The sequence below is a fragment of the Fistularia commersonii genome, chromosome 7 (genome assembly GCF_037954325.1).
Source record: "Fistularia commersonii isolate RoL2024-O1a breed Wild chromosome 7, RoL_Fcom_v1.0, whole genome shotgun sequence".
Lineage (NCBI taxonomy): Eukaryota > Metazoa > Chordata > Actinopteri > Syngnathiformes > Fistulariidae > Fistularia > Fistularia commersonii.
The window spans coordinates 2,547,487-2,564,085 of NC_141290.1; the positions used below are offsets into that span (position 1 = coordinate 2,547,487).

The window sequence follows — 16,599 nt, forward strand, 5'->3', positions numbered from 1 at the left end:
GTCACTGTGGAGAAGAAGTGGACCAGCACAGTAACGATACGCACAACGGAGTACGAAAAGTCTTCTTGGAGACCACGGTTTCACTAAGAGTGGAAGGCAGCGAATGGATTGTAGATGCTCGGGCTAACGTGTCTGCTAGCACTGTTGTTCAAGCTTTCGCAAAAGCCGACTCTGTGACTCTGACAGTGAAGAAAGTAAACCCGGCATGTTTGATGGAGATTTAGCGCAGCTGTTCAAATCAGAAACAGAGGATGAGGACTTCCACGGGCTTGATTGATGACGATTACCGGTAAAAAAATGTGAAAGCAAACTCAGTTTTGCTCCTGCTCTATTTTTAAACACGCAGACTTGTATGCTTGTGTGTGTGTTGTTGTTGTAAGGCGGAGGTACTAGAGGACACCATGAGAACGTTAAAGGGGGCGCGCCTTATAATCAGGTGCGCCTTATATGTGTGTTAAATACAGTAATGGCACATATAACTGAGACTGCGCCTTTTGGTACGTTGCATCTTATGGTCGTGAAAATACGGTAATCTTGAAATCTTATAAGAAAACAAATAAAGGTACTTCTATCGGTTGCACTACAATAAGATTTAATGATCTAGAACTGGAGGTGCATTCGCCCTCGTCCGATGGTTGAGAGAGGTGTCATCCAGATGCACATGCGCACACACACACACACACACACACACACACACACACACACACCTGAACACCCCATAGCCTTGGATCGGGATTCATGTTTCACCTGATGACAGGTGCCGGCGGCCATATTGGTGAGGTCGAAATCCGAGACGGAAGCTCCCAGGAGGTGAGCGGGTAAAAATTTTGAATATATTTATAAATATTTTGTGTGTGTGTGTGTGTGTGTGTGTGGACAGGAACTACCACGTGTTCTACTACCTGTTGGCCGGAGCCAGTGAAGAAGAGAGAAAGTCCTTCCACCTGCTCAAACCGGAGGAATACCATTACCTCAATCAGGTGTGTTGTGTGTGTGTGTGTGTGTGTGTGTGTGTCTACATAAATATAACAGTGAGATGCAAACCTGGAACTCTTCAGACAGTTGTGTCAATTGTCATTGCATTGTTCATTTACATTTATACATCGCTTCTAACATTGTTATTACATGGTGACTTGGGTATTTGCACATTTATCATAAATAGAGCACGTCGCAGCGGTTGTTGATTGCATCAGCCAGAGAAATGTGTGTGTGTGTGTGTGTGTGTGTGTGTGTGTGTGTGTGTGTTGGCAGCAGATGTGTGGGGATTCATATTCCCTCCTCCTGCGGCAGCCCACTGGGGAGGAAGCGCGGGGAAAAAAAAAAAAAAAAAAAAAAATGTCCGTCTTTGTTCATCTTTTATTTTTAATTTTTGGCTTCCCCTAAAAAAGAAAAAGTAACATTTTTTTTTTATTTTTTTTTTCCATAATCCCTCCCCGACGTGCCCCCCCCCCCCCCCTTTGCTGCAGCCTGTTACTACGCAGCCTTGTTTCCATGGCAACAGAAAGACTCGGGGAGTTAATCTGGCAGCGGCTCGTGCCGAGGACGCCGGCGGTCGCGTGCGTGTGTGTGTCTGTGTCTGTGTCTGTGTGTGTGTGTGTGTGTGTGTGTGTGTGTGTGTGTGTGTGTGTGTGTGTGTGCTCGCGCATACTTTTCATGCACGAATGTTTATCCATATTTAGCTCTTGTTCCTCCTGGATGGCGTCCGCCCATCTCCTCGCCTCTTTTTCCACCCCACGCCATGTGTTTGCACACTGTCTGTCACACCATCTTTTTATTATTATTATTATTATTATTACAGGACTGTCTCAGAAAATTAGAATATTATGATAAAGTTCTTTATCTTCTGTCATACAATTACAAAAAAAAAAAAATGTCATACATTCTGGATTCATTACAAATCAACTGAAATATTGCAAGCCTTTTACTATTTTAATATTGCTGATTATGGCTTATATCTTAAGAAAACTCAACAAAATATTAGAATATCATACTTTTTTTTTTTGTTTGTTTTAATTGCATTACAGATGATAAAGAACTTTATCACAATATTCTAATTTTCTGAGACAGTCCCGTATCGTTCTTATTGTTGAATCGGCGGTCGGGACGGATTGATGGAGATCCAGTTCATTTAATTCCTGTTTAATCCACTTCCTGATTTTTTTAATAGCGTGGAGATCCCGCGGCGCTCGAAGGGCTAATCGGGCCGAACCATTTTTCTCGGCTTGCGAGGAAAAGCCAGGCTTGTTTCTCGAGCACCGGAGTGTGTGTGTGTTTTTTCAGGCGCCCCCTAACCCCCTCTCGCCTTGCTTACAGATGACAAAGAAATTGCACAAACTCCACTGGGACAATTACTATGACAGCGAGCTGGTCAGTATTCCCTGTGTGTGTGTGTGTGTGTGTGTGTGTGTGTGTGTGTGTGTGTGTCCTGGGTCACTTGCTGTTTGCCCACCCGCTTTCACCGGAACAAAGATGGAGGCCGACTGGCTCTCTTTTTGGGGAAAAAAAAGAAAAAAAAGTCTTGAAGGGATTTGACATTGGGAAGCCATTTTTGTAGTTTTTTAAAGTAAAATGATTCTGATTGGCAGGAAAGTGGTTTGTTTGGTTATTTTATGTTTTATTTTTTTTGCTGAAACTCAACAAAACAACGGTGTGACTTTAACAAATCCAAAGGAATCCCTTTAAATCCCTTTAAAACTCTGAGCGCTCGGCTGACGGATGAACATTGACGATGGCGTCATACCGGAAGACGCCGTTTTGAAAGGGAAGCTTCAGGTTTGAATCGCCTGAAACTTCCCCCGTGTGTGTGTGTGTGTGTGTGTGTGTGTGTGTGTGTGTGTGTGTGTGTGCGTGTGTTTCACTGGTCCTGAGTGACTTGCCCCATCATCACACTGGTCTGCACCTCAGTACTGTTTGGTCTTCGGGATAAATACTTCTTGAATGTCTTGGGTGATAGTTATCATAGCAAATAGCTGCTGGTATCGCTAGCCTACCTTGAGAAACTCCAATGTAAATCAAATTCTTTCCAAATCTGATTGGTGGACGGGCTTGAGGAGCTTTCAAGGTGTTCATGAATCACGCGGTTGTTCTGTTCTTTGGTCGCAGGCACTCAAATAAACCCAAGAGTCAACGCTACGCTGATTTGTCGGACAACCGGGACGGCCTTAGCAACTAGCTACAATCTCTTTGTTGTTGTAGTTCCTAGAACCTTAGCTGTTCTTGTAACAAGCCCAACTTTTCAGGAAGGTAGAAACTCGTTGCAGACCCTGGTACCGTTGAAGGTACCACCAGGCTTCTTCATAGATGTTGGCGATCTTCTGACGAGGAGACCCCGTTTTCTAAGAAAATGGTGGTTCACTCAATGCAGAGGCTCAAACTGGCCTGGAAAGGCTTTTGAATTGGCAATTTTTCATTTGCTATGAAGTTGTCCATCTCCTAGATATTTGGAACCAACCAGATCCCAATGAGCGCAACTGTAGCTCCTTTCGTACCGCCGGTACTTTTTGCGGTTCCTTGAACCCTTTCAGGAAGCAGTCCATTCCTTAATGTATCTGGAAAGGACAGGAACCAGAGACGTGGACTCCTAGAACTACTCACGGTTGGATAGGAACTCTTGTGATGTAGGTGCGTGGTGATTGGTGGAGCTTGTAAGCCACACCCATTAGCAGGTACTTCTTGCGGAGTGGGCGGGGCAACTCCTTGAATGATAGTCGCACTGGATAGTCCTGAGAACCGCATTCTTTGAATGTCTGTCCAAAAAGGGGCCAATGAGATGAGTCGGCGTAGCGTTGAGTCTCAAATGTACGCGCCTAAACCAAAAAACAGAACTGCTACAAGATCAGGGAACACCTAAAGAGCACCTCCACCCCGCCCACCACTCAGTCCACTTCCCTTCCCCTCCCGGTGCCACCAAAATGTGATCCAAAAAGCAACTCCTGGCAAAAGACACCCCCAGCATCTGCTGCGGGAAGCATACCGAACGGTCCAAGGGGGTCACTTGACTCCCTCCTTCTGCTCGGGTCAGAGTTTCTCCAGCTGTTGGATCCTTTCCCCGCATGGGGACAGTTGTGATATAACAGTTATACCGGATAGATGGATCTCCTGTTGACACGCCACGCCTCCCGGGGGCCGATCCATGACCTCATCGGTTTACGGCTCCCGCCGCGGAGGGACATGATGTCATCCTCTGGCGCGGTTGCTCCCTCGCTGGAAGCAGTTGACAGCTGTCAGGGCGCCTCGACAAGCCCCTTCGGTGGCATCCGGGTAGCCTATGACCCCAAAAGTCGTGACAAGTGTACTCGCGTTTCCGATTCGGCTCCTGGCGCGGGGAATTGAAAGGAAACAACTGACGAAGGATCACCCGAAGACCAAACACTTTCTGGATGTTTGCATTTCGATGTTTGGCTCATCGGGAAGGGGGGGAGGTTGTGGAATGCCAGTGGAGGGAGTTGGTATGCTTTTTTTTTTTTTTTTTTTTTTTTTTTTTGTGGCACGGAAAATTCACCCAATCACGATTAAGCCACGGTTAATAATGGGAAAGCCTCGACCGCGGAGACAAAACCTTTAACAGATCCGAGGGCGATCTGCTAAAAAGCCCCGCGTGCCGAGGCGGCTTAGCTTAAACCCCACGCCAGAAGTGTTGCAACGGGTGTACCGTTACAGTCTCAACACAAGCTCAGTCATCATCCACTTACATCGCCCATTGTTCGGGCCCGTCGGATCCGATATTTAAGGTTTTCGCTTTCCGTTTCACCCAAATAGCCCCAAATTGACATCTTTATTTTCTCAAACGTATCGCATGGCGCGGCGCGAAGGTCGAGCGCGCCGGGGCCCCGTCCCCACTGGGGAATCCTCTCAAATCCCTCAAAAGCGCACTCCCGAGTGTCGGCCGTGACTCCCGGCGAGCGGCGAGCGTGGCGAGGGATTGGGGGCGGGGCCAGACGAGCGTCGAGGTGAAGAGGAAGCAGATGCCGGAGCGGTGGATTACGGGTTCCCATGTCTTCTCCTGCCGGCCGCTAGCTGTGGTATGTGCTAATTACAACCTGAGAGAGGCTCTCGGCTGGAGCGCAGGCATGCTGACCGACCGGAGGGCCCGGAAGACACACACACACACACACACACACACACACACACACACACATCCTCATTGCACCCATTCATAAATTCCAGCTCTTGCGGACCTTATATTAGTGCGTCCTAATTCCACGGGAATGTTGAGTGTTCATCTTGCAGGGGTTTTATCCAGGGACACTGACTGGTTGGCGTTTTTTCCGCACCGACCCTCGTTTACGTGTTTTTCAACGTTATTTAAGTTTAAAAAAAATAAAAAAATAAAAAAAAAATTCTAAATATGAGCACCTTGGTAACCAGATGATGGCGAGCGCGTTGCATTTTCGTCCAGCAGGAACGTTTGCACATTTGCATAGAGCCTTTTATACTTTGCATTTGATTTTAATGGAGATGAAAAACTAATCTTTGTTTAAAAGATCAAATTAATCAATTCAATTTTTTTGCACTGTTTAATAAGGCAAACCTGGAGTTAGCGTGTGCTGCTAACACACCTGAACTGCGGAAAGATGGCCCACAGAGATGTTAGCAGCAAAGGGAAGCTAACACCTCAACGAATAGCAGTATGCGATTGCTATTTTATTGAAAAAAAAAAAGAATTTTTTATCTGATATCTAATCAATCAATTTGTTTTTTGCACCGTTCCACAATGCAATCGCTTGACGTGGAGTTAGCTTTCTTTAACTGCTAAGATGGCTAACAGAGATGTTACCAGCTAGACGTGGAGGGAAGCTAACGGTACAATGATTAGCAGAATGGGACAGCTACATGCTAAACCCAGATAGTAAATCAGTAAAGTATCTTTGATATAAAATGGAATTGCCTTTTTGTGATTGCATGTCTTCCATGCATTTAATTTTATTGGAAATAAAAAAGAATTCTTTATTTCAGATCGAATCAATCAATTTGATTATTTTGCAACGTTTAGTAACGCAATTGCTTGACATGGAATTAGCTTACGTGACCAACATGCCCTAATTGCAGAAAGATGGCCGACAGAGACTCTAGCAACTAGAAGTGAAGCTAATGCTGCAACGAATAGCTGTATGCTATTTTATTGGAAAAAAATTAACCCTATTTAGATCGAATTAATCAATTAAATTTTTTTTTGCACAGTTCAACAACACGATCATTTACCTAGAGTTAGCTTACGCTGCTAACGTAAGACAGAGAGGTTAGCAGCTAGAAGTGGAGGGAAGCTAAGGGTTAGCAGTATGGCACTGCTACATGCTAAACCGAGAAAATAAAGCAGTGAATTATCTTTGCTGTAAAATGGAATTGCCGGTGCAATTTTATTGGAAAAAGATCAAATCAATCAATTTGATTTTTTTTTTTGTTTGTTTTTGCAACCATTCAGCAACACAATTGCTTGACCTGGAATTAGCTTACATTGCTAACACGCCCGAATCACAAAAAGATGTCCAACAGAGACGGGAGTGGCTAGAAGTGAAGGGAAGCTAACGCCGCAACGAATAACAACTGCAGTACGGGACTGCTACATGCTAAACCTAGCAAATAAAGCAGTCAAATGGAAACACCTTTCCGCGACGGCACGTCCTCCATGTTGAAAAAGCTCAACCGGAAGCATCTGCAAATTGTCAATGACCCAACTCTTTTATCTGAATCACTCTGAGGTTTTTTCAGGTTCCAAACAACTCTCCGAGTTCTTCCCGCCGCCCAAAAATATCAAGTAGGTCAATTGGAGACCCTAAATTGTCCAGACGCGTGAATGAGAGGGTGAATCGACTGGCTAGCCCGTACAATACGCACTCTCGCCCAATCACAGCTGGGATAGGATACATCAATGAATGAATGAACTATGCTATGAACGCTAAGCTAATGGCGATACATGTGTGTGTCTGTGTGTGTGTGTGTGTGTGTGTGTGTGTCCACCTGACACCAGCAGGACTGCTTCACAGTGGAAGGGGAGGACCTGAAGCACGACTTTGAGCGTCTGCAGCTGGCGATGGAGATGGTGGGATTCCTTCCCACCACGCGCAAACAGTAAGCGGGGGAGGATGGGATGTGACGCTAGGGAAAATTAGCGCCGAAAAAAAAAAAAACCGCAGCCGTCTGCGGGGATCCGAGGGGGGATCAGCGGCGCGGAGACGAACCAATCTGCAAATATTTATCTCGTAACATTTTTGAGGGGGCACGAATCACCAGCTCAGCAGACGCGGTTACGGCAACAGCGACGCTACGGAGGCCGGCAGAAAAATCTGAATCGGTTTAGCTTCTACTCCTCTTCGAAACGCCATCGTTTCTAGGCATCATGGAGGAAAAGTAGCAAGAAATGTAGCGCGGATGCTAAGATTTGTTTGCTAGCTGGACATATGTTTGCGCGTAACCCGACTCCCGCTGCTTTCCCATCTCCTCCCCCAGGATTTTCTCCTTGCTGTCGGCCATCCTGCACCTGGGGAACATCCGCTACAAGAAAAAGACCTACAGAGACGACTCCATCGACATCTGCAACCCCGAGGTGCTGCCCATCGTCTCGGAGCTGCTGGAGGTGAGCGTCCGAACCCCGAGAAGGCGAATATACTGTTGTACCGAGTCGTAATCGGGACTTGTTTCCTGGGAATTGAACCGACAACCTTCTCGTGGATTAAATTGGGGGTGTAAATTGAGTTCAAAAATATAAAATGATAGAATAAATATTTAAAAATATAAAATACAAATTTCAAAAAATTACATTCATGTAGAAATAAATGTAAAATAAATATAAATACCGTTGTACCGAGTCGTAATCGGGACTTGTTTCCTGGGAATTGAACCGACAACCTTCTCGTGGATTAAATTGGGGGTGTAAATTGAGTTCAAAAATATAAAATGATAGAATAAATATTTAAAAATATAAAATACAAATTTTAAAAAATTAAATTAATATAGAAATAAATGTAAAATAAATATAAATACCGTTGTACCGAGTTGTAATCAGGACTTGTTTACTGGGAATTGAACCGACAACCTTCTCGTGGATTAAATTGGGGGTGTAAATTGAGTTCAAAAATATAAAATGATAGAATAAATATTTAAAAATATAAAATACAAATTTTAAAAAATTAAATTAATATAGAAATAAATGTAAAATAAATATAAATACCGTTGTACCGAGTTGTAATCAGGACTTGTTTCCTGGGAATTGAACCGACAACCTTCTCGTGGATTAAATTGGGGGTGTAAATTGCGTTCAAAAATATAAAATGATAGAATAAATATTTAAAAATATATATATTTTTTTTTTTAAATTAAATTAATATAGAAATAAATGTAAAATAAATATAAATACCGTTGTACCGAGTCGTAATCAGGACTTGTTTCCTGGGAATTGAACCGACAACCTTCTCGTGGATTAAATTGGGGGTGTAAATTGAGTTCAAAAATATAAAATGATAGAATAAATATTTAAAAATATAAAATACAAATTTTAAAAAATTAAATTAATATAGAAATAAATGTAAAATAAATATAAATACTGTTGTACCGAGTTGTAATCAGGACTTGTTTCCTGGGAATTGAACCGACAACCTTCTCGTGGATCAAATTGGGGGTGTAAATTGAGTTCAAAAATATAAAATGATAGAATAAATATTTAAAAATATATATATTTTTTTAAATTAAATTAATATAGAAATAAATGTAAAATAAATACAAATACCGTTGTACCGAGTTGTAATCAGGACTTGTTTCCTGGGAATTGAACCGACAACCTTCTCGTGGATTAAATTGGGGGTGTAAATTGAGTTCAAAAATATAAAATGATAGAATAAATATTTAAAAATATAAAATACAAATTTTAAAAAATTAAATTAATATAGAAATAAATGTAAAATAAATATAAATACTGTTGTACTGAGTTGTAATCAGGACTTGTTTCCTGGGAATTGAACCGACAACCTTCTCGTGGATCAAATTGGGGGTGTAAATTGAGTTCAAAAATATAAAATGATATAATAAATATTTAAAAATATAAAATAAAAATTTTAAAGAATTAAATTAATATAGAATTTATAGAAATAAATGTAAAATAAATATAAAAATAAATGAATTCAAATAAAAAAAAAAATTTAAAAAGATTTCATTAGCCATTGTCCTCATATGTGGACTTTCCATCTTGATTTTATGCTTCTATTTCATCGGCCTTTGACCCGACGACAAAGAAACGTCAACGTTAAAAGTCTCCGTCGATTTGTAGTTCTGTGTCAGAATTTTCGTCCGTTAGCAATTTTGAGAAGCCGCATCACGGTGGGTCGGGTCCCACCTTTACGGAGGGGTCGACGGATTCATCCAGCGAAAGGTACGCAATGCTTTTCGGAGCTATTCCGAGAAATGTCGTTCCCGGAAGTAGCCTCCTCCAAAAAGAAGCGGTTGAGTTTTGTTTTCCCACAAGCAGGAAGGGACAACGGTACCAGTGCCTCAAGCATCACACTCAAAAACAAACCGCTAAAGAGGAAGAGGAGGAAGCCGACAGGGACAACATGGAGGTGGAAGCTACCCTAGCGTTCAGGGAATAATAACCACGGACTATCAGCTTGTATCTCCTCCCTGCACTGCTTCCCATGTGAAGAACCCTGTTAGCTGTTAGCTAACTTATTTGGGGCCAAAACATGATGTTCCCCTACCAGCCCTGGAAACCCCTCTTAGATGCAGCATGCAAGAAGGGTTTTAGACTCTTTGCCCCTCCATATTTCCGCAAGAAAACAGCTGACAGGACCACGCAAGTTTTTGAAAGCGGTGCTCCGCAGCCCAGGAGATATATCTGGTACTGGGTAAGGCCTATTAGCTCCGCCGAGCACCTTCGTCTTATGAGTTCCCTCGTGCCCTGCCTCGGAGAAGGAACTAAGGGGTTTTTTGGAGTCGAGGCCCATGGTCTCTGGCTGCTAAGTTGTCCAAATGCACCAAAGAAAAGATTCTAGGAACTGCAAAAAGATCCTACGGTTACGTTCACTGGCATCTCTCACTGATTCCAAACGCCTTAGAGACGGGCGACTTCACAACAAAAGTACTTTCCAGGCCAGTTTGAGCACCTTGTTTAGTGTCCGCATCAAGTCAACCCCCCCTTTTCTGAGCAAACAGGGGGCCGTTTGCTCACCAACATCATCATGGACGTGGACTGATTGGTGGGCGAATTGGAGATGCTGTTGAGGTGTTTTTTTTTTTTGTTGTACATTTGAAACTCAATGCTATGCTGACTCATCTCATCGGCCGCTTTCTGGACAGAAGCATTCAAAGAATACAATTCTAAGAACTGTCCAGTGCAACTATCATTCAAGGAACTGCCCTTCTCTCGGGGAACTTTTTTTTAGTTTTGCATTCGCACACCGCAGTCCGCAAGAAGTATCTGCAAATGGGCGTGGTTTACAAGCTCCACCAATCACCAAGAACCTGCGTCACAAGAGTACCTTTCCAACTGCAAGTGGTTCTTGGAGTCCATGTACCTGGTTCCAAATGAAAAAGTGGCAATTCAAAAGCTTTCCCAGGCCAGTTTGAGCACCTTGTTTGGGGTTTGCGTCAAGTGAACCCCCATTTTCTGAGAAAACAGGAGGCCACTTCTCCTCTCCAGAAGGGAGTCTTTTCCCAGCACTGCTTCGCCGTGGGAAGAACCCTGCTGTTGGCTAACGCTACACTTATCCTGGACGGAATGTTGATGTTTCTCTGCGAGCTGTGGAAACTCCTCTTTTGCGGGAAGACCTTGGTCCATTTTGTCGCAGGAGAACATCCGAGTTCCGCCGATCATCTACGGCATGCCTGCGGAAGCATCAGAAGACTCCTCAGCATCAGAGCGAAGATGGTTCTCGGAACCGAGGTCCACGGTCCCTGGTACCTCTGCTGTCCCGATGTACCAGGGATGCTCCTGAAAAGGTTTTTGGATCAGACCTTACCTGACCCGACAGTCGGCACAGCTATTGGTTCAGGCCATGGTCATCTCCCGCCTGGACTACTGCAATGCCCTCCTAGCTGGACGACCTGCTTGTGCAATAAAACCACTGCAGATGGTACAGAAAGCTGCAGCACGGTTGGTATTCACTCAACCCAAAAGGGCTCATGTTACACCTCTGTTCGTCCAGTTGCACCGGCTACCAGCAGCTGCCAGGATCAAGCACAAGGTCCTGACCCTGGCATTCAAAACCACCTCAGGAACAGGTCCAGCATATCCGAACCAAATGATAAGACCTTATGTTCCCGGCAGAGAGCTGCGTTCCTCTAATACAAACCCACTAGCAGTACCTTTTGCTCGCTCTAAGCGATCTCAGGCAAAACTGTTCCCAGTTCTACTACCTCAGTGGTGGAACAAACTTCCGGAAGCAACAAGACTAGCATCATCTCTCTCAACCTTCAAGAAACAGGTAAAAACTGTTCTCTTTCAGGACTTTTTACTGCGCTGATGCCCCAGATCAGGTTAGGCAGCAAGTTAGGCTATGCAGTGTGTGTGTACGTTTGTGTATGTCTTTGTCAAAAAAAAAAACAACTCACTAACCCCAACTTACTGTTCTGTATATTTCCTGTGCATCTTGTATTTGCAAGTGTATTTGCAGTCCCTATGTCCTCTATTGTAAGTCGCTTTGGATAACAGCGTCTTCCAAATGCAATGTAATGTAATGTAATGTAATGGAACTGCAAGACGTTCTTGCAAGAAATGAAGAGGTGCCGATACCAAAGTCTTACCAGGCCAGTCTGAGCACCTTGTCAAAGAGTGAGCTCCCATTTTCAGAGATAACGGGGGCCACCTCTCCACTCCAGAAGGATCACCAACATCTAGGAAGGTGGATTCTCCCTTCCCCCATCCATGTTCCCCACCTGAAGGCGGGCGTGAAGAGGAGCTCTGGGAACTCGCGCGAGGACTATTTTTGACCCCACTCCGCACCAAGGCGTGCTTTTCCCACACGGCCGAAGCTGAAATAATGTCCTTAAATCACCTTTATAGTCGCCGGGGACGGCGCGGCAGCGGTTTTGATTTAAAAGCGGAAGAAACCCGCCGCCAGACGGGTTTGCCTCTCGTGCTGGAGGTGCTAAATCAGTCCTTACGGAAGGGACTTTGTCCCCCGGGGGATACGAAGGAGCCTACGGAATTCCGGAGATGTTTGGGCGCGTTTCGATTGTTTTGAGACAATTCCAGAGGTTGCAACCTTCAGTTTATATCCAGAATGCACATCACACCCTTTCCAGTGGTTAAGAATCAGAATCAGAAAAAACTGTTTTTGTCCCTGAAGGGCAATTCGGGACCATCTATTGCCTGTTCAACTGTAGTTTCTAATTTATAGATTTTTTGGGGGGCTAACGAGCTTCACGCCGCCGAAACATTTAGCTTCGTCGCATCGAACCAATGAAATGACCATTAATATGGTCATATTCAGAACTGTGCAATATTTCATTTCATAACAGCTACACTACAATTTTTCCTTTTATCATACTATTGTGCACTCCTTACCTCACTTGTTACTAAGACACTTTATAGTTTTATCACTTGTTTACTAAGACACTTTATAGTTTCACTGAGACACCTTATAGTTTATTTTTATTTCTAATTCTGCCTTTTTCTTTTTATTATTTATTACTGTTATTTTTTCTGTAACTCTGGCACAACAATTTCCTTCGGGATTAATAAAGTTGTTCTTATCTTATCTTAAATTCAATCAAGTTTTATCTTATTGTTCACGAATTCATTTCGGACAGTTTAGTTTCGCCTCCTTCATGTCTTTGGACTGCGGGTGAACCCGGGGAACTCCGAGGAACCCCAGAACTTTGAGACTCCACACAGAAATGTGGGAATTCTTCAGGCTGTGCGGCACCGAAGCGCCGACAGCCTGAAACTTTGCATGCCGACGTCAAAGTGACGTCTTTTTGCGAAATCCCAAGCGTTAGCCGGAAGCCGCTAAGGATCAACGGATAAAAACGCTGACCGGGGAAGAAACTCCCCCCCCTGACACCGGCTGTTTGCTCCACTTCTTCTTTTCTGAGCCTCACTTCTGTTTTTTTGCACACGCTTGGACAAAAATTGACGTGATAGATATGACACACACACACACACACACACACGCACTCACGCACACAAAAATTCATTATGATCATCCAGTCGTCTGCAAATGTGGACTTGTGGAAAGCTAGCTTCTGGCTCGGCTTCTCTACTTAGTGATGTTAACCGATGCTAACTGGTTCCTGACAGGGTGTGCAGGACCACACACACACACACACACACACACACACACACACACACACACACACACACATGCACGTACAAACACATTCATTATAATCATCCAGTCGTCTGCAAATGTGGACATGTGGAAAGCTAGCTTATGGCTCGGCTTCTCCGCTTAGCGATGCTAACTGGTTCCTGACAAGGTGTGCAGGACCACACACACACGTGCATGCACACATGCACACACACACACACACGTGCATGCACACATGCACACACACATGCACGCACACGTGCATGCACATGCAACACGAGGGCATGAAGCATACCCATGCTGTTTTGATTTACCTTGGTACCGAGCGCCGTGTGTGTGTCACTCCCCCCCCCCCCCCCCCCCCCCCCACACACACACACACACACACACACACGGCCTAGCCGGATGAGCTTGTTGAGTCGCTGACAAAACAATGTCTGAAGTGTGCCGGAGACTCCTGTCAGCAGCTCAGCAGGGATGTTTGGACTGGCAAGACGGCCGCCGGGTCGCCTCTTCAGCATGTGTCCGAGTCCCTTCCCTGAGCGAGGCTCCGGACGGCCCGCCGGCCGAGCCACATGTCGCCCACATGCTCCCACTTACTGGCCCCTGTGTTTATTTGGACGTATGCTCGTCCTGAGGGACTCGGGAGGAAGGGGGGTGAAAACAGGGGTTCCATCGGGATTTTCTTTCAAAGGCCGGTCGGGCCTCTATGGACAGAATTTCTAGGTGCAGGATGGAGTCTCTGCTTTTTCTAGATGATGTGGTTCTGTTGGCTTCATCAGGCCATGATCTCCAGCTCTCACTCGAGGGGTTTGCAGCTGAGTGTGAAGCGGCCGGGATGAGGATCGGCACCTCCAAATCTGAAGTGAAGTGCCCACTCCGGGTCGGGGAAGAGGTCCTGCCCCAAGTGGAGGAGTTCCAGTATCTCAGGGTCTTGTTCACTGGCAAGGGAAGGATGGAGCTGGAGATCAACAGGCGGATTACTGCGGCGTCTGCAGTGATGCCGACTTCATACTGGTCTGTCGCGGTGAAGAAGGAGCTAAGCCAGAAGGTGAATCTCTCAACTTACCGGTGGGTCTACTCCCACGGTCACCTATGGTCACGAGCTGTGGGTAGTGACCGAAAGAACGAGATCGCGGATACAAGCGGTTGAAATGAGTTCCCTCCGCAGGGTTTGCCGGACTCTCCCTTAGAGATATGGGGAGAAGTTCCTTCATCTAGGAGGGGTTTGGAGTAGAGATGCTGCTCCCACACATGGAGAGTCATTAGAGGTGGCTTGGGCATCTGGTCAGGATGCCTCTTGGACGCCTCCCAAGGGGAGGTATTCCGGGCATGTCCATCTGGGAGGAGACCACGAGGAAGACCCAGGACACGCTGGAGAGTCTATGTCGTATGCTTGTCGTATGTACAGTACGTCGTATGCTTGTCCAAAATGGTCCAGAGAGTCTGGAGAGGGGGGTCTGGGCCTCACTGCTCCAGCTGCTGCCTCTGCATCTCGACCCTGGATAAGTGGGTGAAGATGGATGGATGGGTCGGGTCTTTTCTCGCAAAGATTTGTTTGTAAATAGTGATGACATGTATCCCTGCCGAGAAGGTTGGATTCCCAAAGCCAGAAGACAAGGAGGCTCTTCGGAGACCCTGAACTGCTCAGATGGGTGAACGGCAGAAGGCGTCATCGCCTGTGGTCACTCCCGGTTGAGCGTGACCATCCTTGTTCTTTGTCCTTGTGGGTATTCAGATGTTGGAAGAGTCCAATCCTGAATGTGGGGAGACCCTTGTTTTTCAAAGCTTCGTTGAGGTCGTCATCACGTAGTCCAGCACCCTCATGGATGGGGAATCCTGTTTTGAGCCACGTCGTCCCAAACTTTGAGGTCCATGTATGTTCTGTGTTGTCCCTGTAGCTTCTAGCCTCCTAGGACACGTTTTCCTCGGGATGACATGTCCATGTCCATGGCGGCGGGGAAAGAGGGGATGTCCGCCTCCTCGTACGCCGATACTTTCCGAAAGGCGTCTACGATGATGAGCCTCGAGTGGCTCGAAGTGCTTGCATGAGATCCGGGTCCGTGACCCATACAAGAGAGCAGGGAGTGCTGAGCTCCACTGAGATACTTGGGGGATTATCACTGTTTGGGGGAGAACTCTGGTCTTTTAATGTCTTTGACTTTTAAATTGACCCTTTTAGTTATATTTATACTCATATTTATTGTTATTATTGCCGCCCTGCTGTGACAAATGAATTTCCCCTGTGGGGATCAATAAGGTCTTCTTCTTCTTCTTCTTCTTCTTCTTCTTCTTCTTCTTCTTCTTCTTCTTCTTCTTCTTCTTCTTCTTCTTCTTCTTCTTCTTCTTCTTCTTCTTCTTCTTCTTCTTCTTCTTCTTCTTCTTCTTCTTCTTCTTCTTGCTTTTCCCTTCAGGTGTCGCCACAGCAGATCAGCCTTCTCCATCTAACCCTATTCTCCGTATCCTCCTCTCTCACACCAACTACCGTCATATCTTCTCTCACTACGTCCATAAACCTTCTCTTTGGTCTTCCTCTAGACCTCCTGTGTCAGACTCAAGGCCTGCGGGCCAAATGTGGCCCGTCACATCATCTTCTGTGGTCCGCAAGAACATCTTAAAAGGTCTGATTGTCTGAAATAAATAAGTCAAATAAACTACATTTCCCACAATTCATACCGATCATGTGACCCGTGAAGTGATGTCATCCCGCCATTAGATCGCAGCTAAATGTCCAGGAAGAGAAAAGATGATTCCGATGCAAGGCTGTTTCAAGACAGATGGAAGTGCATATGCAATATTTTGGATTTGAATGAGTAATAAATTCAAAGTTGTTTAACATTAAGGAGTCGTTACATTTAGTTGACAATACATTTGGTTACATTTGTACTGTTGCTGTTCCATGTGGCCCTTTGAGGGCAGCCATTATGCTGACGTGGCCCTCGATGGAAATTAGTTTTGACACTGCTGATCTAGACCTCCTGCCTGACAGCTCCAATTTCCAGCATCCGTTTACCAATATATTCACTCTCCCTCCCTTGGGTCTCTACATGACCCAATCATCTCAGTCTGGCTTCTCTGACCTTCTCTCCAAAACACCTAACATGTGCCGTCCCTCTGATAGACTCATTCCTGATCCTATCCATCCTGGTCACTCCCAAAGAGAACTTCAACATCTTCATCCCCGTGACCTTCCAGCTCTGCCTCATCTTTTCTTCAATGCTGCTGTCTCCAAACCGTACAGCATGGCTAGTCTCATCTCTGTCTTGTCCACTTTCCTTTCCATGTGGCTGATTAACACCAGGAACCAGGTTGAGGAAAATCTAGAGAGGTGGAGGTATGCTCTAGAAAGGAATTGGTATTG

At 45.2% G+C, this 16,599-nt stretch overlaps 1 protein-coding gene across 11 annotated transcripts in view; it reads left to right on the forward strand.

Moving 5' to 3' along the window:
- Nucleotides 1-16,599, forward strand: part of LOC147232334 (unconventional myosin-IXAa-like) — a 164,909-nt gene that overhangs the window by 83,934 nt on the left and 64,376 nt on the right. For 5 of the 11 annotated variants that reach the window (XM_086149116.1, XM_086149113.1, XM_086149117.1 and 2 more), the window contains exons 5-8: nucleotides 881-980; nucleotides 2,314-2,367; nucleotides 6,968-7,068; nucleotides 7,447-7,573. In XM_086149116.1, the coding sequence (XP_086005242.1) occupies nucleotides 881-980; nucleotides 2,314-2,367; nucleotides 6,968-7,068; nucleotides 7,447-7,573 (382 nt within the window). Of the gene's footprint in view, nucleotides 1-880; nucleotides 981-2,313; nucleotides 2,368-4,825; nucleotides 5,022-6,967; nucleotides 7,069-7,446; nucleotides 7,574-16,599 lie in introns of those variants that run through there. The other 6 variants (XM_086149114.1, XM_086149124.1, XM_086149123.1 and 3 more) reach the window with 4 other exon arrangements.